General features: G+C 42.0%; 2 protein-coding genes across 4 annotated transcripts in view; one reads left to right on the top strand and one right to left on the bottom strand.

Annotated features, from left to right (window-relative positions):
- fsip1 (fibrous sheath interacting protein 1) overlaps positions 1-25904 on the top strand; it is a 51225-nt gene extending 25321 nt beyond the window's left edge. For all 3 annotated transcript variants that reach the window (XM_023298397.3, XM_055005895.1, XM_055005894.1), the window contains one exon: positions 5900-25904. In XM_023298397.3, the coding sequence (XP_023154165.2) occupies positions 5900-6007 (108 nt within the window). In that variant the 3' untranslated portion in view covers positions 6008-25904. The remainder of the gene's footprint in view (positions 1-5899) is intronic.
- Positions 9460-16793, bottom strand: LOC111588169 (thrombospondin-1-like). The gene is made up of 22 exons (XM_023298375.3): positions 16633-16793; positions 16460-16543; positions 15640-16199; positions 15470-15548; positions 15284-15373; positions 15063-15172; positions 14591-14716; positions 14067-14163; positions 13802-13975; positions 13531-13707; positions 13275-13448; positions 12900-13180; positions 12596-12814; positions 12384-12491; positions 11820-11979; positions 11598-11716; positions 10925-11159; positions 10572-10799; positions 10211-10482; positions 10025-10122; positions 9780-9919; positions 9460-9689 (listed from the first exon to the last, which is right to left on the bottom strand). The coding sequence occupies exons 2-22, from the start codon at positions 16521-16523 to the stop codon at positions 9682-9684; spliced, it is 3519 nt and encodes a 1172-aa protein (XP_023154143.2). The 5' UTR covers positions 16524-16543; positions 16633-16793; the 3' UTR covers positions 9460-9681.
- Positions 25905-27582: the final 1678 nt, after the last annotated feature.

Here is a 27582-nt window from a genome sequence, read left to right on the forward strand (position 1 = left end):
ACCGCAGGACCTAAAGCTGCTAATGTGAAACCTCTTCTCTCCGATAGGCACAATTTAAAAACTCAAATATTCGAATTCTTCCCTGTGATGATACTGCAGCTATCCATAAATAATGTGATCAATTCCTTAATGAAAGGTGACGCTGTTTGTGGACATACTTGTGGAAACGGCGTCTAATTTTCCGATGGCATTTAACCTGGCAGCCGCCAACTGACATTTGGTGTTGGGCTCTGTCAGCTCTCACATAGTTTCATTTATGGAGCACATCTTAGCCTGTGTGGTCTTTGAATGCTGAAGTGCTTATGTACAGTCATAGATTTAGGCTGTGTGTTACTCAGCAAGCTCAGAAAGTGAAAGGTGATTCTCCTAACCTGCTAACTCAGTCACTGATTCCCACTAGACGATATCTTTTGTTCATGTTGAACATTTGCTGATTCATTAGCAGCTCTCTCACCTTCAGTGCTCATTTACAAAGAACAATGGTCTAGCTAGTGTTAGCCACCTTGATCCAGCTGTGCTGATGCCAACAAAGTCAAAACTCACAGCAACAAATTGTCCTGTGACCTCAATACTTTCACCTGTCATAGAAAAACATTTGTAGTGTTGAATCACATATTGGACTGAGCAAAATATAACAAAATTGGCCCAGCCACCAATGGGACTGCTCTCTAAAAATCCATGTCTTCAGTCACTGTACACAAAGTGATATAGGAAAAACAACATTTTGAACCTGTTGCTGCTAAAAGCCTCTTTCTACTACCATCCAAAGTGTGCTTGAGTGACTGCGATGAACAAAGGAACTGACATATGGGTCTTACAGGTAAAACACAAAACTAATGTAGGCCTATGTATAGACAGGTGGCAAATTAACGGAAACACAAATGCTTTAGTAAGATGTGGGGTCACCACATGCCTTGAGAGCAGCTTTATTGCACTTTGGCATTGATTCTCAAGTTATAGGAGGGATGAGCACTGTTCTCCCAAAAGATAATCCCTCAGTTGGTGCTTCATTGATGGTGGTGGAGAGCACTGTTTAACATTTCAGTCCTCAGTATCAGTAGGTGTTTAATTACTTGAGATCTGGTGACTATGAAGGCAGTAGCATAAGATTTTCTTCACTGTCATACTCATCAACCCATTCAGAGACGCCTCGTGCCATGCCACTGCCATCAGGATAGAAATGTTTCATTAAATGATAAAAGTGATCACTCAGAACTACATTGTATAGATCTGCAGCAGTCCTTCCCTCTTATCTCTTTAACTGGACCCAAACCATGCCATCAAAATATCTCCCACAACACAATAGAACCACTGACCGTAGGGAGAAGAGTTCAGATTTTTCCTTTAATTTGTCACCTGCTCTGCTGGTATGCTGACACTAACTGAGCAGGGGAGTGATTAATTTATTTTCATATGTATATTCATACAAAAATAGCTATAGATATTTAATAAAGCACGAAACAATAAACCACGAGCATTTGACAAATGAACATACTTCAGATGAACTGTGAGTCACGTGCACAAAGACATCAGTGATGTGTCCAAATGCACTTTATTTTCACTCAGTTCATGTGCTGGGTGTCTTGTGTGAGATGACAGGGTAACGTGAGGATATTGGGATTCAGCCAGTAATCACTACATTAGACAGACTTTAATCAGTTTGCCCAGAAAGTCCCTGAGGTGAGTTATTATCTGTATTATCCACATTATCTGACATTTGACATGATGCACACACAGTGATGTCATAGGTATACTATAGCAGCAAGTACTGCAGGCGTGCCTCGTGAGTCAGTCTCCACATCTGAATAGCAGTGTAATGAATAGAATTCCTCTTTGTATTAGTGGAGAACTGGCCTCTGGCTCTGCGGCTGATAAAGCTCAGGTATGTGACTGAAGTCGGTGACCTTGAAAACTGAGCAGCCCACGCTTGTAGTAAACATGGACCTGCATCCTGTGTGTACAGCAGCCAGCAGTGAGCTGCACTGAGGTGGTGGTCCATTGCAGGACAGATAGCCAGAGGGCTGAACAACTCTGTCTTTGTCAGATTCCTCTCCTGGTGGGAAACTGATACCGTAGAGTGACCAAGAATCTTTTACCAGAGGCCTGAAGCTCACCTGTCTTGCTATTGTATATCAGAAGAGTCTGGAGGGCAGAAAACGCGTTTTATTCGTCATGATTTTGCTGCCATTCAAATGCAAAAGCCGAAGATGACAAATGTACGGTGGCCGAGAGGTGCAAACCAAATTTACATAATGCAAAACACTTTTACAACCTCCAAGACAAATTTACAAGCGACAAAACACTTTTACAAGTCCAAAAACACTTTTACAAATCCAAATTTAACCGGAAAGGAAATGTCCCAACTCCGGGGTTGAACCAGAATTGACAACGAGGAGCGGCTAATGCAACTTTTGGTTGTTGTTGATGGTGAACCAAGCGAGCGGGTGATGTTTTGCCCGTTTTGTGGGGAACATATGAACTAATTGACGCAGTTTTGTTTTTCGTGTGGTCGGTCTTTAGAGTGTTTAAATGGCGCAGATCAGACCGACAGAGTGCATTAGCCGCTCCTTGTCGTCACTTCCGGTTCAACCCCGGAGTTGGGACATTCCCTTTCCGGTTAAATTTGGATTTGTAAAAGTGTTTTGTTGCTTGTAAATTTGTCTTGAAGGTTGTAAAAGTGTTTTGCATTATGTAAATTTGGTTTGCACCTCTCGGCCACCGTACAAATGACATTAAAGGCAACAAATACGCTGTCAAGAATTGTTAAACAGATCATGGACAGAAGTTTTCCTTTGAGCAAGAGGAAAGGAAGCAGCATGACATATCTGCAGCGGAATTACTGGCAACAACCACCTGACACATTTAACTTTAAGGCTCCAAATGTGTGTTTTAGAGATGAGTCAGTTGTGATGAATGTTTTGACTGGCTTCTTGCAACGCGACCAGGTCAGCACCTGTTCTTATTTTTCATGGAATAATGGGTACCTATTTAACGCCAACGCTGTTTCCTCATTGACGTGTTACAACTGAAGTTGTGGCACCTTTCAGAAGCAGCAGTGAGCCAGTGAGGCGGGAAAATGAGTGAGAGTTTAAAACTGTAGCAATGTTTGGATACACTTTAATCAAACGTGATGATAGAAGACAACACCACAGTCAAAAAGCTAACAAATATGATGTCATTCTTTCACTGCTATTTCTGAGTAGTCTTCAATAAGTCAGTGTCAGGTAAGCAGAGGAGATAGTGTGCTGTCTTTTCATAAAACTGTCAAAGGACCATAACTTTCCCCTCGGAGGAATTGTCAGTGCTAAGTGATTCTATAGATTCTCCACCTCCAGCTTGTATTTCACATGTTTATGTCAGAGGATGCATGGCTGGGAAAAACTTCAACATCAGCCACAAGTGTAGCGGCTCACACATCTCCTCTTCCTCTGACTGGAGACTTACATTGATGCATTTACATCTTTTCTTACAGTGTGTTGGATGTGTGCACAGAAGCCACCCAAGACTGCTTCAAAACAAAACTTTTATCTTTTTCTGCTCTTGCGGAATCGCTCTGATAAGTGAATGTTGTGTTTATGAGCTTTCAACCAAGCGTAACACTGTTGTTCCTGTCTCAGTGATAACCCAGTGGAAGGAGAAGGATACTCCTTTGGAATTATCATATATTTTCTTTGGACAGCTTTCCTGTAATCGCAGCAATTTTCTCTCCCAAAATGAGTTTGGTGCGCACCGGGCAGCTGAAGCCCTTGACCGAAGAGAAGTGAAGGAGCTTGACTGGCAGATAGCGAGTAGACAGATAGTCAGACAGGAAAGCACACATCAGTCAACCACAGGCACCCTTGGCCTCCCCACTACCGAGGGCACCTGAGGTCAACCGCTTTTAAAGAGTCATAGCATTTTGTCACAGCAGTAAAAAAATCCCGCTTTCTGTCCTCGCTCTCTATTTCCCTCCATTCTGTTGGAAAGTCTTGCAGTTCTCATTTCCAAGATGGCTGGTATTAGTTAAAGGCATTTCTGACTATTAGTATCCAGCCAGTGGGGCACTTTTTATTGCCTCACTCGTGTAGACTGAAAATACTGAGATGCCTGTAACTGACCAGTGAGTTTTTTTGTGCCTCATGTCTCAAGTTGCAGTAATGGCTCACTTACGTTTGTAAAAATGTGTGTTGTAGTTGCCATTACAAGCAGATAATTGCTTTTTGAGCATGTTTACTATACCTTTAAAAGCAAAATAAACATGAAAGGGAGGAGAAGTGGATCTAAAATACCTAGGCACTAATAGTTATCAAGCATGTGGGATCTTTTCTTGTCCCTCTTTAAGTTTAGAGGTGAAGGTCAAGTCCACAGGCAAATGGCCAAGTCTTGCTACATGCATGTCAAAGGCCGCAGGAGGCACCATGGTTGGAATGTGTCCGAGATGCCTTTGGTCTCGTGGCCATTGATAGAAGATGATACGGTCCGGGTAATTGCGAGGGTCGTCGCGGGAGTCTTAAATGAGTAACGCGGCCCAAACGGCCATGACCTAAAGGGTGTCATTACAATCTGGAGGACTTTGAACTTGGACAGCATCGTCTGGTGGAGATATCTATCAGCAACTGGGTCCTGGCGAGAAGCTGGAGGGTTTCAGAGGGTGGTCTGGTCAACAGATGATCGATGAAGAGCGTTTGCTCCAGCTAGAGCAGTTAGATGAGACACAGGAATGTGATTTTGTCTGGGGTGACTCAGTGGGAAGACGATGAGGTGAAAACAACTATTTTGTCAGGACAGAGTGCGTGGTGATGGGTCACACTGTGCTCTTTTATCCTGATACCTGATTTTGTTACACTTTAGGGTTGTTTTTCTATCTGTGCATCTAAAAGCTGCCACGGTTTTATAACACTACATACCTTTTAGGAGGTTATAATATGTCAAGATTGTATTCCTTGCGTGTTCCACTGACCCTAAATGGCAAAAAAAAGAGAGACACAATTAATGCTGCCTGAAGACTTGGATCAGTATTAGGGTCAGAATAACTACGGCCAGGGACATTCTGATCGATGAGAAATGACGGCTACAAACACGAGCGCACATGCTGGGAGTATGATGACAACAATTACCATTCATCTCAGAGATTTAACATTTGGCTCTTCTCGACATGTTTTTGGCAATCTGCTCATGTCATGAAAGGCAACAACTTGATATTATTGGAACAAACTGACTGTTGAGTTGCAGCTGTCTAAACAAAGAACAACGCACCAAGAGATGGCAACTGTCTGTGATGCACTCGTGCACAGGTAAATTAGTCTGTTTCACCTCACATCACTATCAAGGAATTAGAGGCTTACGCGGCCAATTCATTAAAAAATCTGATCTGACAGTTGCCAGATTACACATCACTCCCAGGAATAGATAGTGACATTTATTTCACTTTAAATACTTTTTTTCTTCATAACCTAGTTTAAAAAGGTTGGCTTTAATCCCTGGACTCACATGTTGCTCCGGGACGCCTGCAATGAGTCTGGCTTATCTGCAGGAAAACAATACTCACATCCAACTGGAAGTGTTTTTTCAGACAGCTTCCAGCTAAGCACCAGGGACGGCCGCAGCAGCGCAGCATGTTATTATGAAGTGCCACTGTTGTGCAGGTCGTGTATTAATACAACACATTGTCTGGATTTGTCAAAAACTGAGTTTGAAGCCCAGTAAAGGATATTTGTAATGGGAAAAAATTTAGGGAGGACATTAGGAAGATGATATTCTGTCGTCACTTCTTAATATTAGCCACATGTGAAGTGGATATGGTGACATCCAGACACACACATGCTCTGGGATTTATTTTTCCATGAATTCATCCTTGAGGTTTTTTTTTTTTTGGTTTTTTTATCAAGGATATGATTAATATATTTATGTTTTCTTGTAGGATCGTTTACCAGATCTTACTGAAGAGCAGTTACTTAGCCTGCTGGATGAATGTGAGCTGACTGAGAGATGCAGCCAGGACCTCCAGACGAATCACGCAGCGCCGTGAGACGTTCAAAAAGACTGGACTCAACCTGAAGCCCTGCTTTCAAAATGCACAATTTCTAGAATCTTTCTATGAATTCTCGTAGAGAAGCTGTGAAGCTTTTAGATTGATAAAGCTGTTATAATGACCCTGTCATTTACACACTGATACAAACTTCTGAACATTTTACATAATGTGACTATAGCAGAAAAAATGTAGTCCTACGATTTTGTTGACTAAAAATGAAAGCTGTTATTTTTGTCCTAATTGGTGTCAGTGTTTTCAATACGCAGCTGGGTTGCAACCCATTGCTTTTATTTGTTCATGTTTCTCCGTGAGGAAACAGAGCAGCGGGGCCACTCTTTGTATTAACCCAAGTATCATACATGAGAACAGAAAATTGCTGTCATTAAGTCTAATAACTGGGTACGGCTGCCGCAGAATGTTCTCCTGCACACAAAAACATTAGCTGATAGTAGCAGTCTCCGTGGGCTGAAGCCTGAACGCTACCATGTTTTGAAGTTAAGCCCTCTCTTATGAAATGTCATGTGTATGTGGTAGTAATGTGCATCCGACATGGCTGCTAATGAGGACAGAGGGATGATGTGGAGTGATTGTCCAGCTCCGAGCATTCCAGTCATTCCTGCCTCTATAGGTGATCAGCTTCAGAGTGGGTCAGATTAGTAGGATCTTCTGAAATGAGACCCTGTGTGACCTCTTTCTAAGCTTAATTTTCATTTAAATAAGAGGATTCCGCTGACAAAAGGATGCCAGCTTTGAGCTTTGAGAATGGTTTTTGGTTTGTTTGAGAGATTTGTGAAAGCCGTTGACATGGTTCCTATTTGCTGCAGCTTGCACAGCGTGAGTAGCTTGTCTGCACCTGGCTGACCTCGACCCAGAGGCCGTGCCTTTCTCCTCTCCTGGCACAGGACACCTACAGGCCTGTTCATCTCGCTCTTCACCTCGGCCACACGTTCTGACCCCATCTAAGCGGCAGGAGTTATCTCACATTCCTCTGGACTGAAAACACGTTGGCCAGGTGAAGCTCCAAGGTCAAATCCCATTGAGAGCCCTGCTATCGGTGAGCTTAGCTGCAGTATCTGCCCAGGAATCTGAGCAGACACCTCAGCACAGGCCTGACATTCAAACACTTTTTAGACTGACTGCATTAGATTAAACTTATTTCTTTTACCATTGTCATACATTTTATAATGATTCCATAGATACTTCTGCACATGCTGCATTTTTGTCTGTTTTCCAAATACCATGTATGTGACTGACACAATATATTTTCAGAGGGGAAGATATAGTGCTCACTTGGGGTAATGGAAACACAGTGAGCTCATTATGGTTAGAATGAGGTCACTTCTAATGTAAAGAGACCTGTGGCATACTGAGACTGTCTGGCTTCTCTGGCACTGGTGCCTTAGATTACAACTCTCTCTGACCCTGTGAAAGATTTAAGTTAGTAATCTGATTTCCGTTTGCAGATGATATATACTTGTGGAGTTTCTTATAGCGTAAGTCGGTGAGACGTCTATGGGTAGGTACTTATCGATTAAGTTATATTTAGACGTTTTTATGAAAACTATGGAATTTCAGTGCACATTCCTACAGTCCCACGTGGACCACATACATAACTTAAGTTCACTTCCCCAAAGTTTGTGAATTTATTCCTCTGGGGCGTAAAATTCCGTATGTCTACTGCTCACGTGGGCCGCTGCCGTTTGAAGGTGTAAGGAGATGCCTGTGTAACGTGTAATCAGATCTATATGGATGTGCTGCTTAAGTGGGCTATACTTCATGTTGAGTTTTCCTGCTGTTGACTCCCAAGGATCCTCCCTTTCTCCAAGGCTTCACTAGACTCAACTAATAGATTCCAGTCGCTTGACACAGCAAGCGTCTGGCTCCTTTTGCTTTTCCAGGGAGAAGACCTCAATCAAAGTAGATATGAGGTTCAAATGCTTAACTGTTTGGCCAGAAAAAACACACCAAGAAACCCTGAAAGTTTTTTGTTGAAGAGTTTATTATTCATTTGACAATACAAAATAACAGGAGTATAAACAGCACTTTGGGTAGAAACTATGATACAAATGTTTATAGAAAAGCTTCACTAATAATTAAAAAAAGACACATACAAAAAAAGACAAAATAACAAAGACATCCTCATGTCAGTGTGCAAATAAGTTTATACAGACAGAAACGCTTCCATATGAGGCTACGCTTCTAGATAAATTATTTAAATAGCATATATCTACACAAATGAAATAACCTCGACATGACACAAACATAATAATTTATCAAAACTGCACAGGAAATACATATCGCAATACATACTCAAGACAACATTTCTTTAATCCTTTCCTGTTCGGGCTTCTTTTTGCTACAAAAATATCTTATATACAGAATATAAATGATACTAAAGTCTTGCTTAAAAAAAAGAAGCCAACCAATGTACACTCTGTTGCTAAGACAAGTGATTCTTGTGTATTGCTGTCCTCAATACAAAAAGAATTAATGAGGTAATATTTGTACATAAAGGGTTTCCTTTTTTCCCTTGTCAGAAATGTACACACAAGCTCAGGCACACAAGTCATGCACACTGTGCAGAAGCAGAATATTTAGATATAAGTGATGCCTATTTTTTTTACATTTTACTGTTTTGGTCAGAGGCAGTTGTTCTATCTTTAGAGGATCTTGATTTTTGTCAATTGGAACTGGGTTGCTGAAAACACTTAACGATGGTAGGATGCAGAGATGAGCGAGAATTAAAGCTTCTATAATGAAAAAGTAAATACACACAGCCATACTTGCAGTAATCTGAGGAAATAGACTGGCCCTTGCTGTTTATGTCCCTTGACACATTCCATAAAGATTAGAGATATTAACATAATATTTGCTATTATTACTGTTCCAAAGCAGTGTAGCGTGCCTGCTTTGGGGCCCTGTGCTGTCCTGAATTTTGTGCTCCTTGTTTCTTCTAGTGCTCTTTCCTGAGAAGACTAATGTTTTGGGCCAGCCCTAAGCCTGGGCTAAATACAAGACCTCATATATACATGTCTATGAGAGTGGTGTGAGGGGTCATCAGAAGAATTTAAATCAAATTTTGACTCAGCTGTCTTCGTAACTATGCTTACTGGGTGGCACACATGCACAAACACACAAACGACATTCACTCTCTTTGATAGTAACAGTCCGTCCATACTGTCCACGGTCCCTCAACAGTTCCTTCAAAGGGTTCTTTTTCACCCCAGTCTAAGAAAGTTCTCCTACTGCTTTCTTCATACTGTAACAAGTATCTTTGAGTCCACAGCAGATGTATATTAATGCTCAAAAATAATAAAAAAGTTTAAAAACACTCTTCTCTTTGATCCCTCCTCCACAGAGGAATACCGCCAACAGTTCAGGTGTGCAAAGCAATAAAATGTGGCCCTCTTTCAATGCAGATTGGAGCAAACAGAATGAGAGAGCCAATGTCTTCTGAGCAGTGCTGCGCTCGCAATTTGAGTTTGGTGCAGATTTATCGTTGAACTTTCATTTGGCTTTAACTCCTGAGGTCTCTTTACCTCATGTTAGGTCACTTGCTCGACATACCTCCGATGTGCATTTCTCTAAGGAAAAAGTTAAATAGAAATCGATCCAGGTCTTGTGTTAAAGATTCATATTGATACATTCTTCTAGAAGACTCTGTGGTCCAATTATGAATCTGAAAGAAATTACAGACAGAAAACATGTTACAAATGAAGTCGAAAGTAATGAAAAATGTTTTTTGACTAACAGTCACTTATGTGCTTACCTCTGCATTCATATTTGAGGTCTGAGAAGTAAACCATCTCCTGAGAAAAGACGTACAAGCCTAGTCGCCCACCAGCATATGTCTTGTCAAAGATGTTTCCAGAATCAGCCATGATTCTCTTGCCTTCATACATGACCACTCTAAAAAAGAGAAAATGTAATCACATGAGTTCATAGCCATTTTAACATAAAGTATGCAGATTTGTATTTGAATGAAGGAGCATGCTTCTGAGGTTTTGAACTTACCTAATAAGTCCAGTCTTGGGTCTATGGGTCAGATGCCATCTGTAGGCTGTGAAGTCCTTCCAGCCAATGTTCTTGGGGTCGTGCCACAGAGTGCGGACCTGGAAATGATGAATTCCAGCGGTTAAAATAAGAAAAGTACTTTCTTAAATTATGTGTCAAATCCTAAATCATCTATTCTATGCTCACCTGTCCTGGGGTGTCTCCAGTGTGCCACAGAGCGTTCCTCAGATGTTCGCCAGGCCCAGTGGTGGAGTTGACCACTTTGATTGACAAGCCAGAGTAGCCCTGAGCTCTTGTGGGTGTGTGGGACCAGTACGTCTGTGTGATCTGTTTCCACATGACTGTGTAAAAGCGAGAGCTGGACTGGTAGCCAAACACGAACCCAGCGTAGTCGTCATCTCTGTCAGTGTTGATGAAGAACGTTCCACTGAAATCCACTGCACTGAACTCATCATAACCTGAGGTGAAAAAGACATGGTTTAGAATCACTTCACCTTTCCTCCTTTGTGTATATGTTCTTGCAGCAAAACGTCTGTGTGTTACATACCGACAGCAATGCCAGGGTCACAGTTGACAGTCTGCACCAACTCTTTGCCCTGATGCCGAACCACCCAGTTGGGGTCAATCTGAGAGGTGCCCTTGGGGTCCAGAGGAACCATCTGGAATCTGCGGAAGTCGGTTTCACTGATAGCAAAGTTCTCCGGGCAAACATCATAGATGTCCAAAACATTGTCTTGGTCAAAATCGTCCTTGCACACATCACCACGGCCATCACCTGAGAGGAAAATATGTGCATGGAAATCATAACGATTAATACTGTGAACAAGATGCTATAAAATGATAATCCACTGGAAAAATGGCACCAGGGTTCTGTAGGATCACACTGATAGACAGACTCACCATCAGAGTCCACTTGATCAGGGTTAAAGGCCAGTCTGCAGTTGTCTTTGTCATCAGGAATGCCATCATTGTCGTCATCGTGGTCACAGGCGTCACCCTTGCCGTCCTTGTCATGATCAGCCTGGTTGGCATTAGGGATGTAGGGGCAGTTGTCCAAGTTGTTCTGGTGACCATCCTCGTCAATGTCCTGGTTGTTGTCGCACTTGTCTCCAATGCGATCTGAGTCAGAGTCGATCTGTGAAAGAACAGAATTTCTTTAGGATGAGATTTTCCAAAGACCAACACTGTGCACTGTAAGACGCTTGTCCTCACTTCAAATAACTCCCTCCACTGTTTTTCACCAGCTTCGATATGAGAGGTGCTACTCTGGATATGATTTAAATGCAGCCCCTTGTTTTCAGGTATGCAAGCAATGTCCCTCCAGACAAATGTTCAGTGTCCTTGCACCTCAGCAAAATTACACATTCATATTTTTTTTCAAAAGTAGGAGAAAAGAAGAGAAGAGGGAGCATTGTACTCGTTTTCCTCAAAGCTGTCACATTCCTCTCTTTCATTAAAGCAGATGCAGTTTGTGGCCTTGACACTGGGAACTTCTACACAGTCACATGTCAGATTAAGCTTTATCAATCATGGTAGCTGAAATGTAAAGGTGAAATGTGACATCTGTGGTTACCTGATCAGGGTTGTGCTCCAGAGGGCAGTTATCACAATGATCTCCCACCCCATCCCTGTCAGTGTCTCTCTGGTCCACGTTGTAAACATAGGGGCAGTTGTCGTTCTCATTCAGAATGCCTGTTGAGAGAAAACATATGTATTTTAGCCTTCATGACTGTGGAAATACTTTATAAGGCCAAGAAAAAAAAGATCTTGGATTGAATATGAAGAAATGACTTACCATCCCCATCAATGTCAACAGCACAGGCATCACCCTCTCCATTGTTGTCAGTGTCGGTTTGATCAGTGTTGGCTTCAAATATGCAGTTGTCACAACGATCCCCAACATCGTCTCTGTCTGCGTCATACTGGGCAGGGTTGTACACTCTTGGGCAGTTGTCCTAAAGAAATATAAAAAGAGAAATATGAGTTTGATTACTAAAATGGGTCATAGCTTGAAGAGATATTTATAGGTACAAAACTTTGCTTTTCCAGGCTTGTTTTTTTCTTCCTTTAGCTGGAATGGGATATTCTTACCACTGCATTTTTCTTGCCCAACTTTCCAAGTCCACACTAAGAATTATGGGCAACAAGCCACCTTGTCCTCAATTCTGGGTTTATGCAGAAATTATATTACCCTATTTCTGTGCTACTGTCTTTCCACTTTAACTCGCTGGTGAAAGCACACAACCATGAAGACTTTACATTCCTGCAGCCCAGAGGAAGGATGGCTACAGCTGATTGCTATGTCTGGTCTCTGAGGAAAGCACAATTTTGGGCTAAAAAAGCTGCTGTGATTACTCACCCTGTCATCGGGGATCCCATCATTGTCATCATCATGGTCACATTCATCACCCAGACCATCTTTGTCATGATCTTCCTGGCCAGAATTGGGAAGGTTGGGGCAGTTATCCTGTAAAGAAACAAAGGAATGGTTAAGGAGGCAGTTATCACAATAATGGAGTGCAGATGGATTATAACAGCCTTGTGGATTTTGTCCATGTGGGGGGTGGCTACCTTCTTGCAGTGATAGGTGGCGTTCTCCACACACAGCAGGTCAGTGTTGGGCCATCCATCCAAGTCACTGTCCTCTCCGCAAATACGGCCATTCCCGGCATACCCTGGCTTGCACTCGCACCGGAACATGGACTCGGAGAAGACGCCCAAGTAGATGCAGTTTGCATTTTTATGACAGTTGTGGCTACCGTCTTGGCAAGGATTACGGGGAGCGCAAACCTATAGAAAATTACATAGGGTTTAAAAAAATTGCAAACTGCTAACGTACTAGCCACAAACACAGCAAATAAGTAATAATCTAAACCTGTTTTTTAGCTGTTGCCTCTTCCACTCCTCTTCCAAAGGGCTGAGGACCAGAGAAACGTGCAGGGCAGGGCAGGCAGTTGTAACCTGGCTCAGTGTTCTCACAGCGATGGACTCCGTTATGAGTATGGCAAGCATCAGGGACCTCTTTACATTCATCGATGTCTTTGCAGGTGATGCCATTTCCAGTGTAGCCAAGTGGACATCTGCCACACTTGTAAGAGCCATCGGGGAAGCTGGTGCACTTTGTTCCAGAGAAACATGGGTTGGAGAGACAGCCATCTGTGGATAGAAAGAATTAGCACTATTTTAAAAAAAAAAGTCTGCTGTGACTGGAAAAATGTGTTTTAGTAACTAGTAAAGCTTAGATGCTTACCAATGGGGCACTCCTGTTTGTTGCAAATTTGAGACATAGTAGCATCACCAACACAGTCTTTTCCACCATATTTAGGAGCAGGGTCAGAGCAGAGACGTTTACGGTTCTGGATTCCTCCATTGCAGGTAGCACTGCAGGTGTCCCATGGTGACCAAGGTCCCCAACCTCCATTGACTTAAAAGTAAAAAACAGTATTTACTATTTTGCCCTGAATACATACGCTCTATCATTAACTTGAAGCAGATATTTAACTTACTAGGACAGGGTGACTTCCGGCAGACTTTAGTTTGACGTCCCACTCCCTGGCAGTCTCTACCACCCATCTGGGGTGTGGGGGAGTTGCAGAGGCGGATTTGGGTGATGACCCCCTCACCACAGGTCACAGAGCATGAAGACCAGGGTGACCAGTGGCTCCAGCCTCCATCCTGTTTGACTGTGAGTAATAAATACACAATTAATTCAGAATGCCCTCAAGCAGAGAGAATGTATTGTCACAATGGCAGTGTCAAGAATATTTAGTGACTTACAGCGTTTGTCACATTCCTGTGGGTAGCAATCACGGGTCTGGACAGAGGTGCCCTCACACTTGCTGTTGATGCGGTCGCAGGAGCGTCCACGCTGCTGGATGCCACGGCCACAAGTCACCGAACACTGGGTCCATTCAGACCATGCGGACCAAGCGTCCTCTTCTGGATCGCGTTCTGGAGGGGTAGAGAAAAAGTGTTGGACTCGTTTCTTTGGGGGAAAGTGATCAAGGATGAAATTTAGATAAAAATCTCAAAGGAAACTTACGATTTCCACAGCGAGGGCAGCACTCTCCATCGGGCACAGTGGCGTTAGCACATGATACCACAGGGCAGGAGATTTTGCGACACACAGTAGCGGAGTTCTGGACAGAGGAACAGTTTAATGAGTACAAGAATAATGAGTTAGCTGACAGGCTACACAAGAAACAAGGCTTTGTTGGTACTGCTCCAAGCCTAATCGCTAAATTTCCCAATGGAATGATCTTATCAGGGACATGGCACTCCTGCTGTGTTGAAAGCATAATCTTTGCTAACACTCCCCCACTAAAATCCAAATAATTACACAACACATAAACACTCTGTACTAGATTATTGCTAGAAATAAAAGAAAAAAAGCCCCATGCTGCTTGGTTGATAGTTGCAGACAGAGTGTTGATGTGAAGGTGATTATAAATGGAGGTGTAAAGGTAAACACTATTATGACTTTGCTGCAGCAGGGGTAGAGGAAGTACCGCTTTCCTTGGACAGCTTGTTCAAAGGTTGCATTCCAGCTGGTGTGATGACGCTTACCTGGCAGGTGCACTCCGTGCAGCCGTCCACGGTCCATTCCTCTTTGTCTTGGTGCACGATGCCATTGTGGATGCAAACTCCACTGTGGATGTTCATGTAATTTTTTAGGGATATACTTTCCTGAGACTGAGGGAAGAGAGAGAGACACACAGAGAAGGGGGCTGCTCAGTATGGAGGATGGAAAACTTTCACTTTGCCAAGGTTCCAATACAAATGAATCACCGACCGACACTGTGATTAAGACATTGCTGGAATCTAGCGAAGCAGTGCAAATGCGACCGACAGCCAAACATATTTGTGTATTCACATGGGTCTCATTAAGGACTTGGCTGGGGGACTGCCATTACAGCGACAAGTGGCTACGTACTGGGAATGCGTTAACTGGAAGCAGAGGGAAAGATGGGGAGGAGAGAGGGGAAAAGAGGGAGTGAATGATGACAAAGAGCAGACCCTGATGGCCCTTCGAGCTTACCACTTTCTGGAGCTCGTTTGACAGCTGCTTAACCACCACATTGAGTCCTTTGAGCTCCCTGAACATGCTGGCTATGTCCTCACAGGAGAAGCCGCAGACAGACTGCAGATCTGGATAGAAGAGAGAAGACTCCAATAAATTATCTGCACTCTGAAAGCGCACAGCTGAATAAGGAGAACAGAGGCACAAATGTAACTCTTTGGAGGGAGGAGGGGGCTCACCTTTGGCTTTGTGGCCAGTGTAATCAGTCCTAATGGCAGGGCTGGAGCCATTGACTGGGTTGTCCAGGGTCATGACATCCGTTAAGGCAGCTGCAGGGGGGGAAGAGGAGAGAAGACAAATTACCTTCTGTTCACACACTGAGGAAATCTATTTGCATCCTTGTGCAGATATCATCTGTTCCATACCTCCACTGTGGCATCCCTTATTTCTCAGTATGGCATCCAGAGTGGTACCAAAGACAAAGCGCACATTCTGAAGCACTCCCTGAAAAGTAATTGATAAAGAGATAAATTAGACCCTCATGCTATTAAATTATTTGATTCACTCCTGAGCCAAAAAAACTACAGATACTTACCATAAATTTTTCCTTCACAGCTCCCTTTCCAATCCTGAGCTTGGCAATGTCTGCCACCTCCCTGGCCAGCACCGTCTGGATGGGCACATCCATCTCTGACACGTTGATCTCCTCGCAGCCCACGTAAAGTTGCGCACGGTCATCCTGAACGAACAGCGTGATGTTCTTCCAGTGTCCAGTTGCCAAATTTGCATCCTCGATGGACACGACCTGCTGCTGGCTCTCGGTGGAGTACACCACATCCAGGGTGTTCGCCTTGCCGTTGGAAATGACCTCGAAAACGGGTCCGGATCCGTCATCCTTCTCGATGGTCAACAGGCTGCCCCTGTTCTTCTTGAACTGCTTCAGGTTCACCAGGAGGAGGAAGCCCCGCTCGGCCTGGATGGAGTCGAGCAGGTCCCTGAAGGAGCTGTCGGGGACGTGGGGGATCAGGTCTGCGTTCAGGACCTTGTACGCGGGGCTGTTGGGATCTGCGCCTTTGACCAAACTCACTCCGTTGTGCCTCTTGTTTACCCGGGCCAGATCGAACAAGTCATACACACTGTTATCATCTCTGCTCTCTGCGGTCAGAGGAAACAAAGGCACCGGTTATTCTTCTTTTTTCTCACAGAGAGTGCACGAGAAACAAAGAAAACCACATAGAAACCGTGCGTAATTTTCTATAACAGCTGTGCGTAATTTTCTATAAAAGTTACGATTTTGCCTTTGTAGACTTCAATATAAGTAACTTCAAAACTCTAACAGTGAGTCTAAAAGCCACAAAAAATGAGTTAAACATGTTAAAAACATAAAACTCTTAATAAATATATTCCATCCTCACCTGCCAACCGTGCGCCCTCACAACTCCAAAGCATCAACAGCAAAAAGATGCCGCACAGCATCATCTCCGAATCTCAAGTGAACCCTACAGCAACCAAAGAACAACAGTTAGACCACTAAACACATCCAAGTGAAATCTCAGCATCTTAAATAAAAAAAAAACCCTCTACAAACCTTTAAAATGAAAATCCCCTCTGGATTATAAAAAAAAGTAATATATGAGGATAAAAAGTCCTTGCGTCTGATTATTTATCCCCTTTTCTCGTCTTTTTGCTCTGACAGAAGCTCAGCTGCTGAAGTCTCTGTGAGCTCCCGGTTATTCCGATGCTTCCACTGATTCTACTGACTTATCCCTCAGATATAAGAGCTATTTAAACAGTTGAAGGACATTCCTCAGGTCGGCCCTGAACCAATGAGGCTGCTGCAGCAGAGAGGGACGGACTTGTTTTCTTACCTCACAGCCAGTCAGAGGAATATCCGAGACGCACCGAGGGGAAAAAATGCATTCCTGAGCCGAATTTCCATCACCGGACAAATATTTCATACACGCACCGACGCCAAGACTCGATCGTTTCCGATCAAATAAAAGTTTAATTATTCAGCCAAATAAGCTTCAATCTATTCTGCTGTCATTTTTGATTAATATATAGGTTTTGATTTTTTAATAAGATCCAAAATATGTGGCCCAATTAATCCAGTAGATTGGTAACACAAAACCAATTATGAGTGGGTTTAAAAGTCACATAAAAGAATAAAGTGTATTCCATAAGTCACACTTATGTCTGAATGCAAGCTCATATTTATGGCATAGAGAGGGAAACTTGAAGGTTTATGCAGTGCTTCATGTTTTGTTATGACTGTGGTGGCCACCAGGGGACTCAGTGGGTAACGAATAAAGTGTTCTGTGTGTGTGAGAGTCAGAGAGATGACAGAACCTGGTCTCTGGATTTCTCTTGACCAATAATGCGTATTTTTAACAATCTAAACAGATGCCCAACTCAAGCATGTGTTTAAATGTTTATTGCATACTAATTACACAATACATCAATAATCTAAGCATAAAAAGGCCAAAACTGAATAGGAGAGAGTCCAAATTAAGAGTGATTCTACAAACATAAATGAACTATGTAGTTGCTTATCTATTTAATTGTACCCATGTGCTGCAAAATGCAAAAATGAGGTGCTATTCTGAACAATTATTTCATGCCCTCTTTCATTGTTTTCTAACTTGTTTGGACAGATTTTACTTCACAGTGGTGGCAGAAGCACTCAGATCTTTTATTTAAGGAAACGTACCAATATACTCATGTACAGATATTACAGGAATGTCAGAAATAGTATAAGTAAAATGTACTGTACTTTACCATAAGTATTGGAACTGACAGAAAATGTTGCATATGTCTGAAATAATATTATATACAACATGATTAGTTTGGTAATACTACTGCAGCAATGGGGGAAAAAACATTTTACTATGGTTCTTAGTGGAGGTGTAGCTGGTTTAAACAATTTTATATATACTTTGGCTTGGGAAAATAAATCTGAGCAGTCATTAGATGATGAATGAGTCAGGAATGAAGAAGAAGGAAGTCCTGCTATGAAACTTTTTAGTCCTTGTTTGGACATTTTCGTTGCAGAATGATGGATAATTTGACCTCTTTGACCCTTTACCATTCAACTAAATGAAAGTTTGTGAGAAGTTTTAATGGGAAAATCCCTCATATGAGGAACTACTTACAATTTAAAGAGCTCTGAAAGGTAAAAAACTGCCCCTGTAGAATTACAAATATTTGGAACCATATATTGAATGTTCGATAATGTGTATTTTAGCTTTTTTTAAACTCTTAATCTGTGTACAACAATGCAATCAAATCAATGTTAAATCGAGGAAGTGGAGTCAGTTGTGGATTATTTCAAATTATTTCTGACAAGACATGAAAATCTCATTACCTTTGAGCAAATTCTCCTTCCTGCTAAGTTAACGGTTAAACTTTATGGCTGAGCATTTAACCTGTGGGCTTTTCCCGCTCTCTCCTCCTTCCCACACCATCACTGAGTGTCTTCATCTTGACACAGACCTGCTTCAGTTCACCTCACTCCAGAGATGCATTCGGCTTTTTCCAATGAAAATCAGTGTTGGCAGACTTTCTGAATCACGCCAGCTTGCGGACTTGTGGATGCACAGGGAGGCTGAGGGAAAAGAGTGAGTATGTGACAGAGATGAAAGCCTTCTGGAAAAATGAGGGAACACCGAGGCGCCTGCATGCTGTGATGACTTACACTCTAAAATAGAGGAGCTGTCTAAAGATAGATCGTGGCGTTCTAATTGTGCTGAGCCACAACATCTGGATACCTGTTCTCCAGCCAGTGTATACATACCACAGGAACGCAAGAGTTTCTGTGACATATAGGATTTACAACATGTGCTGCTCACCTTGGTGAAACATAAACCCACAGGAAGTGATCAGGCACTAACTGAGCTTCACAGGTCAAACTGTTACTCAAACGGAAAATGGCCTCGGGGTTGTGAAATGGGATCGAGGTGGGATAAGACTCTCTGGTTTCATGGAAAAGATTTTTGGAGCTATCATAGGTAGGTGTGACTGGACATATCTGTGAAGGCGTGCCCGTCAGCTCACAGCGTGGGACAAGACTGTGTGGAGGTGAAGAGGCTTGCCAAGTTCTGATGAATACCCGCTGAACGGAGCCAAAACGGAAACAGCCCATAGATAGCAAAGTGTTTACTCTGAGCGTGTTCCCGAGTATTTCTATCCAACTGGGGGAGCTTAGATACAGTGTCAGTGGGTGGGAGTGCATTTGTGCTCAATCACAGTATCTGCCTGCTCTTTCCTACATGGATTCGGATACAACATCTGCTAACGGAGACTAATTACCTCATATTGCTTAGTCTGTTTCTTTACCTTGCTGGATAAGCTATGTTCCAGGCCGTGTTTAACGTAAATATAGCACAATAACCGGTGCCATATTCACATAAATAAATCTGTTTTTGCAATCTGTTTTGTTTTTTTTTTGCAGCGATACCCTTTTACTATACCCAGTTCACTAAAACTTTTGTTTTAGATGTTTAAAACATCAGGAAGTTCAGTCCAGAGATTTGTGTGAGATTTATGAGAAAACCACTTGAAACCAGCCAGTGCAGTCAGCATGAGCAGCAACAGCTACACTGACTGTGCTGTAAAAGTTTTCATAGAGTCTCACACATACAATGTAGAGTATGTCCCAAAATGTCAAAGTATTCCTCTAAGCACCACCATCTTTAACATAACAGATATTATTAATTGCAGGTATGTTGCAGCAAATATTGATGAATTAGGTTAGTTCATCCTGACGTGCAGAGATCATACTCAGACACTGTTCAACCAAGGAGCATAGTCATTCAGCGGGCCTGATATACAATTACCCTCAGTAGTTGCTATAGGTTTGAAACTGACGACAGCTCAGCAGCCAGACAAATCCAGAATGATGCAGACGCTCTATGGCAACAATCTGCAAAACAACAGTGAAAGCTGCACTTTATATTTACACTGTAGAAGGTGATGACAGGTAGAGAATATCCGATATTAAAAGGTATCATTGTGCAGTGTTTAGCATACCTGTCTTGCATCACAGTGTACTTAAGCTGGTTGAAGCAGCTACATGAAAGACAAATCAGGAAGCCGAAATATGAGCTTATAGCTGTAAGATGGGATTTACTGTGTCCTCAGATGGTCTGTCCATATCAGTACTTGTTTGCACCACTTGTTGTGACCAAGGAATGAAATGAAACTGCTTCCTCAATAGATTTGAGCTCTTACATGTATTTGTTCAGCATATCACAGTTGTGATTTGCATTATTATGGACAAAACTGCAAATCCGACACAACTAAAATAATCAAACATGACAGGATTTGATCCTCAATTTTTTTATGTTTTCTAAAAGCTGATTGCTAAATCTGGGCTCCTTTGAGGTTTAATAAAAGCTTAATTCCCTTGTTTTTTGACACTCCAAGCTGAACATGCTGATGTGGGGTTTTTCCATCTGCAAAGTGGCATCAGTTCTGTTTATGACTGTATGGCAACAGCATGCCAAACATCTGATGATGGGCAGTTTATAGGATTGTTATTACACAATGTATGACGCAGCAAGTCACTGGCTTTACATTGATTGAGACTTTCTCTAGAAATTCACTCTGACTAATCCATCAATGTGGATGGATGATATCACCTACAGGTATATTTTTTTACTGCAGAATAAATCATATTTTTTTAAAACAAGGACGGTGCGTAAAAGGCTAGCATGTATTGACAACTTTTTACTTGGCAAGCAGACCTTGCTAGGAGGCATCATTCTTCACTTTATCAGTCTGAAAACATGCCCAGGGGCATGAGGGTGTGTAAGTCATTTTTTAGGGGAACAAAGCTGGAGAAGGATAGTGGAAAGTGTGAGTAAGACACCAGAAGTCACACAAAGAACAACATGAGTCACTGATTAGGTTAGAAAATGTGGTTACTGGTGAAATGGTCACTGGTCATTTTTCAGTTTGGAAACAGTTCTTGTGTCATGTTAAAGTGCTGGCAATAATCCTTAAATCCTGCCTGGTCAGGTGTGTGTTGTATAACCTTGTATGCAACAGTACTAAATGATATTATCTAGCAAAATACTGTTCCAAGGAAAATTGGAAATCAAAGATCATTTATGAAAAGAATGAATGCAGAGTGTTGCCAGACTAAACTATTTTTTTAATTCTTTCAGCTGTTTTGTCTTCGGCACATGCCAGAACATTAAAATGACTTGGAACCGTTGGCAGTTGTAAATCATTGATCGTAATCCATGCTTGGCCTCGGAGGGATGAAAGAGGGAAATATGGATATTACCGGTAGCTTTGGAGCTGGCGCAGCTTGGCGAAGATGATGTTCTGTGAAACACTATTATATGAGGCTTTCTCTGTCTGTGGTAAAATGCAGTCTGAGAAAATTCTCCATGTAAGCATTTTCCAATATTCTCCTCTCATTCTAATGCACCATTAATCAATATTTTTGATATATATACAGTAGACATTTAGCTGCATGTGCAAAAATTAATTTCACTTTCAGGGAATCTAGTTAGTGAAAAACTGTCACTGCAAAGAAGCAGAGAGGGATTAAATATTCTCTTTGTGGCATTTAGCTAGCTCATCCTTGGATGTATGCATGGAAGAACATGATTAATTGGTTGCAGCGAGTCTGCTCGATTCCGGCAAGTGATGTCAGAGTCTGATTATGTTGGACATGAGCTCCGAAAACTCGTCTTTACTTACCGTTTCCAGACAGGCACCAAGTCAGCCGTGGTGCTCCTTGCATGCCAGTTGTACAAGCATAAAGCCCCTTAGGTTTAGTGAGTGATGGCGGTAAATGCTCACTGCTGTGCTGTGACGTTTCTGCTGCTAAATGCTCACCTTTGACTAATGAGCTGACGGACCACACGCCACTCAGCTGTAAGAACTGTACCCAGGAATGTTAAGGGTCTTTCTGAGAGAAGAACAAGACAGTGTTTGGTTTGTGAAAGAGCTGAGGCTCATCGCACTGGAGTTCCTGATGACCACACAAGTGGATAATGACTTTTGGGAAAGTGTGTCCAAGTACTTCGACAAGTAGTTGAACTGCATAATTTTTGAGGAAAAGTCCACCTTAAGACAACACTGAGGAAGTATTGTTTGCTTGATTTAGATGATTAATGTTAGACCTTTAAAAAAAGAGAGAGGAAAGTAAAAAAGAGTGGAAACTTGCAGCAGCTGCATTGTCAAGAGGTTATTTATTGAGATTTTGTGGAGGGTGATAATGGCTTGTAGATCTGTTATGGACAGCATTTCAGCAAACAGTTGCTTATTTACACATCCAGCAGATACAGAGTTGCAGTAGTCAGTTGGAGTCAGGTTTCACTCTCTAGTTCCTCTGATTTGGTCTTCACCAACTAGTGATGAGGATATCTGACTGTTAACTGACCAAAATCTCTACTGCACTAGTTGCTGACTTTCATTAAGTACCAATTTTTACCAGATAGTTAGTATGTCGTCTGCCACATTCTGACAGCTAGCATTTCCATCCATCCATCATTTTCTTCCACATAACTGGGGTCGAGTTGCAGTGGCACCGGAGTGCTCATAGAATTCCTGAGATCCCGTGCCCCAGAGATGTTTTCCACTTCCTCCTGGGGTATCCCAAGATGTTACCAGGCAAATTACATTTGTAATCCCTCTTGCAGGGTCTGGATTTGCCCTTTAGGCAGTGGGATATTCCCAAAACCTCATTCCAAAGGCATCTGCTAAGGTGGTTTTGGGGATCTGATTATGATACCTCTTGGGTGCCGTCCTTTGTTGGGCTTTGGGCATGTCCAACTGAGAGAATCCCCTTGTGTTCATAATCTTGTTCTTTCTGTCACAGGAGCATAAGTGAGAGTTGGGACATATACCAGCTGGTAAATTAAAAGCTTTTTAAAAGCTACATCTTCACCAAGATGGTTAGGTACAATGTCTGCATTTCTGCTGACGCTGCACCAATCCGTTAGTCCATTTCAAGTTCCGTTTTCCAGTCACTCACGATTAAGATCCTTTGTGTGGGGCAGCAGCTCACCCCAAACCAAGAGGGAGCATTCCACCAATTTCTGGCAGAAAACTGTGGCCTCAGACTTGGAGGTGCTGAGTCTTTTCCCGCTTCACACTTGATTGCCAACCACCCCCAGTGCACACTGACAGCCATGGCTTGATGAAGCCAAAAGAACCATATCATCTGCAAAAAGGAGAGACGTGACTTTTGGGCGCCTTTTACCCCGGCAGCGCCTTGAGATACTGTCCATGAATATCACACCCACAGCTAGCATTTCTAAAGGTTAAAAAATAAGTCGAAAAAGGTGTACCTATCTGCACATTGAAAGCTCACTTGTACTTTGTGGGGTTTATGTTTTTTGGTTGTTTGTTTCCACCTGTTTCCAGCCTTAATGCTAACCTAAGGTAACTTTCTGTAAAGTTTGCTTCATATTTATTTTATAGATATAGGAGTAGTATCTGCTCATTTGTCTCTCAGCAAGCACACAAAAAAATGTTTTCCCAGAATGTTGACATACGCCTTAAAGAACATATTTGTAGTCTATGGAAATTACATGCATCTGTGTGTAAAAACCCAAAAGTCCACAAGAACAAGTGGAGCAGCTCCAGGTTTTAGCTCGATGACAATTCAGTGAGTCACTTCTCGTCTCTTCAGTAAGAGACCTGAACATTCAGTCCAAGACAGTCAGTGATGTAACATTTGTTTTACTGTCAAAAACAAAAAAAAATTATCACTTCCATTGTACCATTGCAAAAGATTTCACTAAAAATACTTTGTATTGTATTATTGTTCTTTTGGAAGTACTTCGGAAGGACCACCAGGGAACTGTGGATGAGGTTTTGGTTCATGTGACCTCACTGTAATTTCAACATTACATGGAAATGGTTTGTGATGTTAATGAGAGGAGAACCTGGTCTTTTAGCAGAGCACCACTGGAGCCTGTCTCTCCCACGATTCCACAGTAGAAAATGAAGAAAGAAAATATTTCATTGATGGTATTTCTGCATAGGCCTGTACAGAACAAACGAAAAGTTAAGAGCAGTATTTCATCCTCCCACGCACACATGCACACTTCCAGTTCAGTTTGCTATGCTTTTCTTGGCCCTCTCCACACAGATTTTCGGAAGTGTGTTCTCGGCATGTCGACCCTGAAGGATATTAAACTTCCAGTGAAACAACCTTCGGTGATGGCAGCCAGGTGAGGCCTCCACGCTGCCATTTACCTCCCCAGATACTGTAAAGCCATTTACAGCACAGCGCAGTGTGCCACTTTGCATCTTTCCCATGACATCATGGGTCTGCGATGATGCATGGGGTCTAATTCTGTCAAAATAACTGAACAGAGTTGGACATAAACCCACAGGGAGCCCAGCTGCTCAGTGCTGCTACAGTGCAACTTTAAACACTTCCAGGGCTTTTTATTTGAGTTTTTACAAGAAAACTGAGCTTAGACAAACTGAACTGAGTGACCCTTGACCTACTTACTGCACAACGTGCTGATGTTGGCTAATATTGCATACGTTTTTGACAGACTAATTAATTTTTAAGTAAGGAATCCTAAAAATTTTCCAACATCACGCTGTGCAGCTAAATCCAATCTAATCTTTAAATTCTCCTGGAGGTCCCAGGGTTTCCAAAGACATCTATGACATGTAAATATGTAGAATGTGATGCACAAGAAGCATCATATAAAACTGCAGAATGTTATATCTTAGAAAAAGCTATCCATTCTTTTTAACATGGGGTACTAAGTGTAATGGGTGCACAGTCGCTCGGTGGTCAGCACTGTCGCCTCACAGCTAGAAGGTCCCAGGTTCATGTCCCAGCCTGGGATCTTTCGGTGTGGAGTTTGCATGTTCTCCCTGTGTAGCACTAGATTTTCTTCTCACAGTCTAAAATGATGCTGAGGTTAACTAGTGAGTCTAAACTATCCGTAGGTGTGAATGTGTGTGATTTTTTGTCTCTGTGACAGACTGGAGACCTGTCCAGGTGTCCCCTGCCTTCGCACTAAGTCAGCTGGGATAGACTCCAGCCCCCTGTGACCCTAATGAGGATTTAGTGGTGCATAGATAATGGATAGATGGATGGAATAAGTGTTTATTGTTGCAGTACATGGCATCTCTACAACAGAATGGACGTCATGAAACAACCAAGTATGCATTATATGGGGAATGATAATGGGCAGATACAGAGCGGAGTCATAGAGCAGAAATCACAAATTAGTAACAAATCACACATCTGTGACACATGGCATAAATTAGGTTGCTGATGCTGCTTGTGGAATTTTGTCTGACTCTTTCTGAAGCGCTTGGTGAAATTGGAGCCTATTTTGGGAAATAGGACCATGCCAGCTCCAAGAAGCCAACAGGCCTTTGTCGTCTTTCTCTTGTCATCTGTGGCATCATGTTACTTGAATAAAGCTGCAGTTTAAGCTGATTAAAGGAGTGTCTTTGTTCTGGTCATCGTCCTTTAAAGCCACATATGACGGCAGTGTTAATTAACTCAGTGGTTGAGAATTTGTCAGCATCTGAATAGTTCAAAACTATTTTGTGTACAATTGGCTAAATTTCACCACTTTCTGCTCATATCAATTGAAATTAGAATTTGAACTTTATCTCCATTTGCATATTCTTGTGGTCACACAGGGTCAGTGCAACAAGCTGTAAACACAGCTTTGATGCATTCATCTCCTTACAATGTGAGCAAACATCCTCTTGATTTCACTTATTATTATTTTTTATTCTGGGTGGTTGTTATTTTATTATTGAAAGAGTGGTATGTGTTGTCTGTGCAGCAGACCCCATCTGTCCAAGACAAATTTCTCCCAAGGGAGACTAATAAAGAGACCTTAACCTTAACCTTGACCTTCAGCTGCTGAATGCACTGTTGCTTTGTGGTCATTAGAGAGTTCATAATGTTGCCCCTGTCAATTGGTGCTTGTCTGTTGGCTTAAAATGTGTATACAACTTTTTTATTAAAAACAGCTGCTGGCAAAACAGTTAAGGTGCTTGCTAGAAAGCCAAAGCAATGAGCTGAAACATGCTAAAACACTGTGCATTCATTGCAATGATTCGATTCTTGAAGTTTTAATGTAGCCTAAAGGAAACTCAAAAGGTCAAAGAACCTTTAAGAGGTTTCTGTGTCATTTCAAAACTAGTGCACACTTATGTTTTGGCATACAGTTTGAATCTGTAGCAAAGAAATATACAACTTCCTAGCAACAAATTTGGAGATAATTCAAGAAAAAATAATTGCATTTCAAGGCATGCATTCATAGATCACATGCCAGTTTGCTGAGTAGCTGTACATACATGTTGCAATCCTGGGCACCAGATTCGGAGACTCACTTTTCATCCCAGGTGTAAAGACTTACTCACGTGTGCATTGAGAGAGCACAGCGTGAAAATCAAGTTGAGAACATGATCAGAGAGAATCCCCCCGAGAGGCCAAGTTTGAGACATGAATCTCCTTCGCTTCACCCCTCAGTGCAATCGGGAACATTCGGAGGTAAATGTGTCATTCACGTTCCTTTTACGAACCGTGGCACATGCCTGACCTACTTTGTACACAAGAGAAACAAAAGTTCCTTTGCTGTGCTGCACATGTACAGAAACGCTATATTTTCATTTTTGACCTAAATAAATAAAATTCTAAAAATGCAATGCTGTCATCGTCTGCAATTTCTGGGGTGCTCTGCATGAGTCACACCACAGATAAATAGTGTCTGTGTATGCTAGACACAAATTAAAATCTTTTTTATGATGTCAAACGCTGGGTTTTCAGGCAAAAACTGCCCTATCTTTGGAATTCTTTACATTCTTACAGATGTTTTTGCTGAGTAGAACCAGGTGGGATTTTAATATTTTCCAGTAGCCTTATTGCACAGATTTGCCTTAAGCTATAGGTTATACATTTCAGCTTGATTTGTCCCGGAATTCCCAACTCGTGCTGCACACAATCAGTTAACCTCTCACTGCACAATTTATAGCCTCAAACACCTCATAAAAAAGTATATAGTTTTGAATGCAGTTTGTATCTATCTATCTATCTATCTATCTATCTATCTATCTATCTATCTATCTATCTATCTATCTATCTATCTATCTATCTATCTATCTATCTATCTATATATATATATATATATATATATATATATATATAAAAAAAAATATACACATCGCAAAAATATTAACCTTTCGTGTTTGTTGTCCTTGTCTCTGCATTTCATTGCATGCAGATTTGCTGCATTTACTTTGAGTTTTTTCCCCCATTTGGCATCACTTTTAAGGTCTGTAAATGTACCATGGAGTATTTACTGCTGACTCAGAACAGTTGGTTGCGTAGACTAAGTGTCCACTGTGTTCCGGGGAGTTTGCCATCTAGAGTCATTCCAGTGCTCCTCTCCTGGAAACCAATCAACAGAGTCTGTCGGGGTCACAGTGGAGAAACTAATTAATGGCAGTAGTTTCTTTTATTATCATCTTTGTGCTTGATAAAGAATTTATTGTTGCTTGTGCTGCTTCTTCCAGTCAGTGGCAACAT

This window comes from Amphiprion ocellaris, chromosome 20 (assembly GCF_022539595.1).
Source record: "Amphiprion ocellaris isolate individual 3 ecotype Okinawa chromosome 20, ASM2253959v1, whole genome shotgun sequence".
Classification (NCBI taxonomy): Eukaryota; Metazoa; Chordata; class Actinopteri; family Pomacentridae; genus Amphiprion; species Amphiprion ocellaris.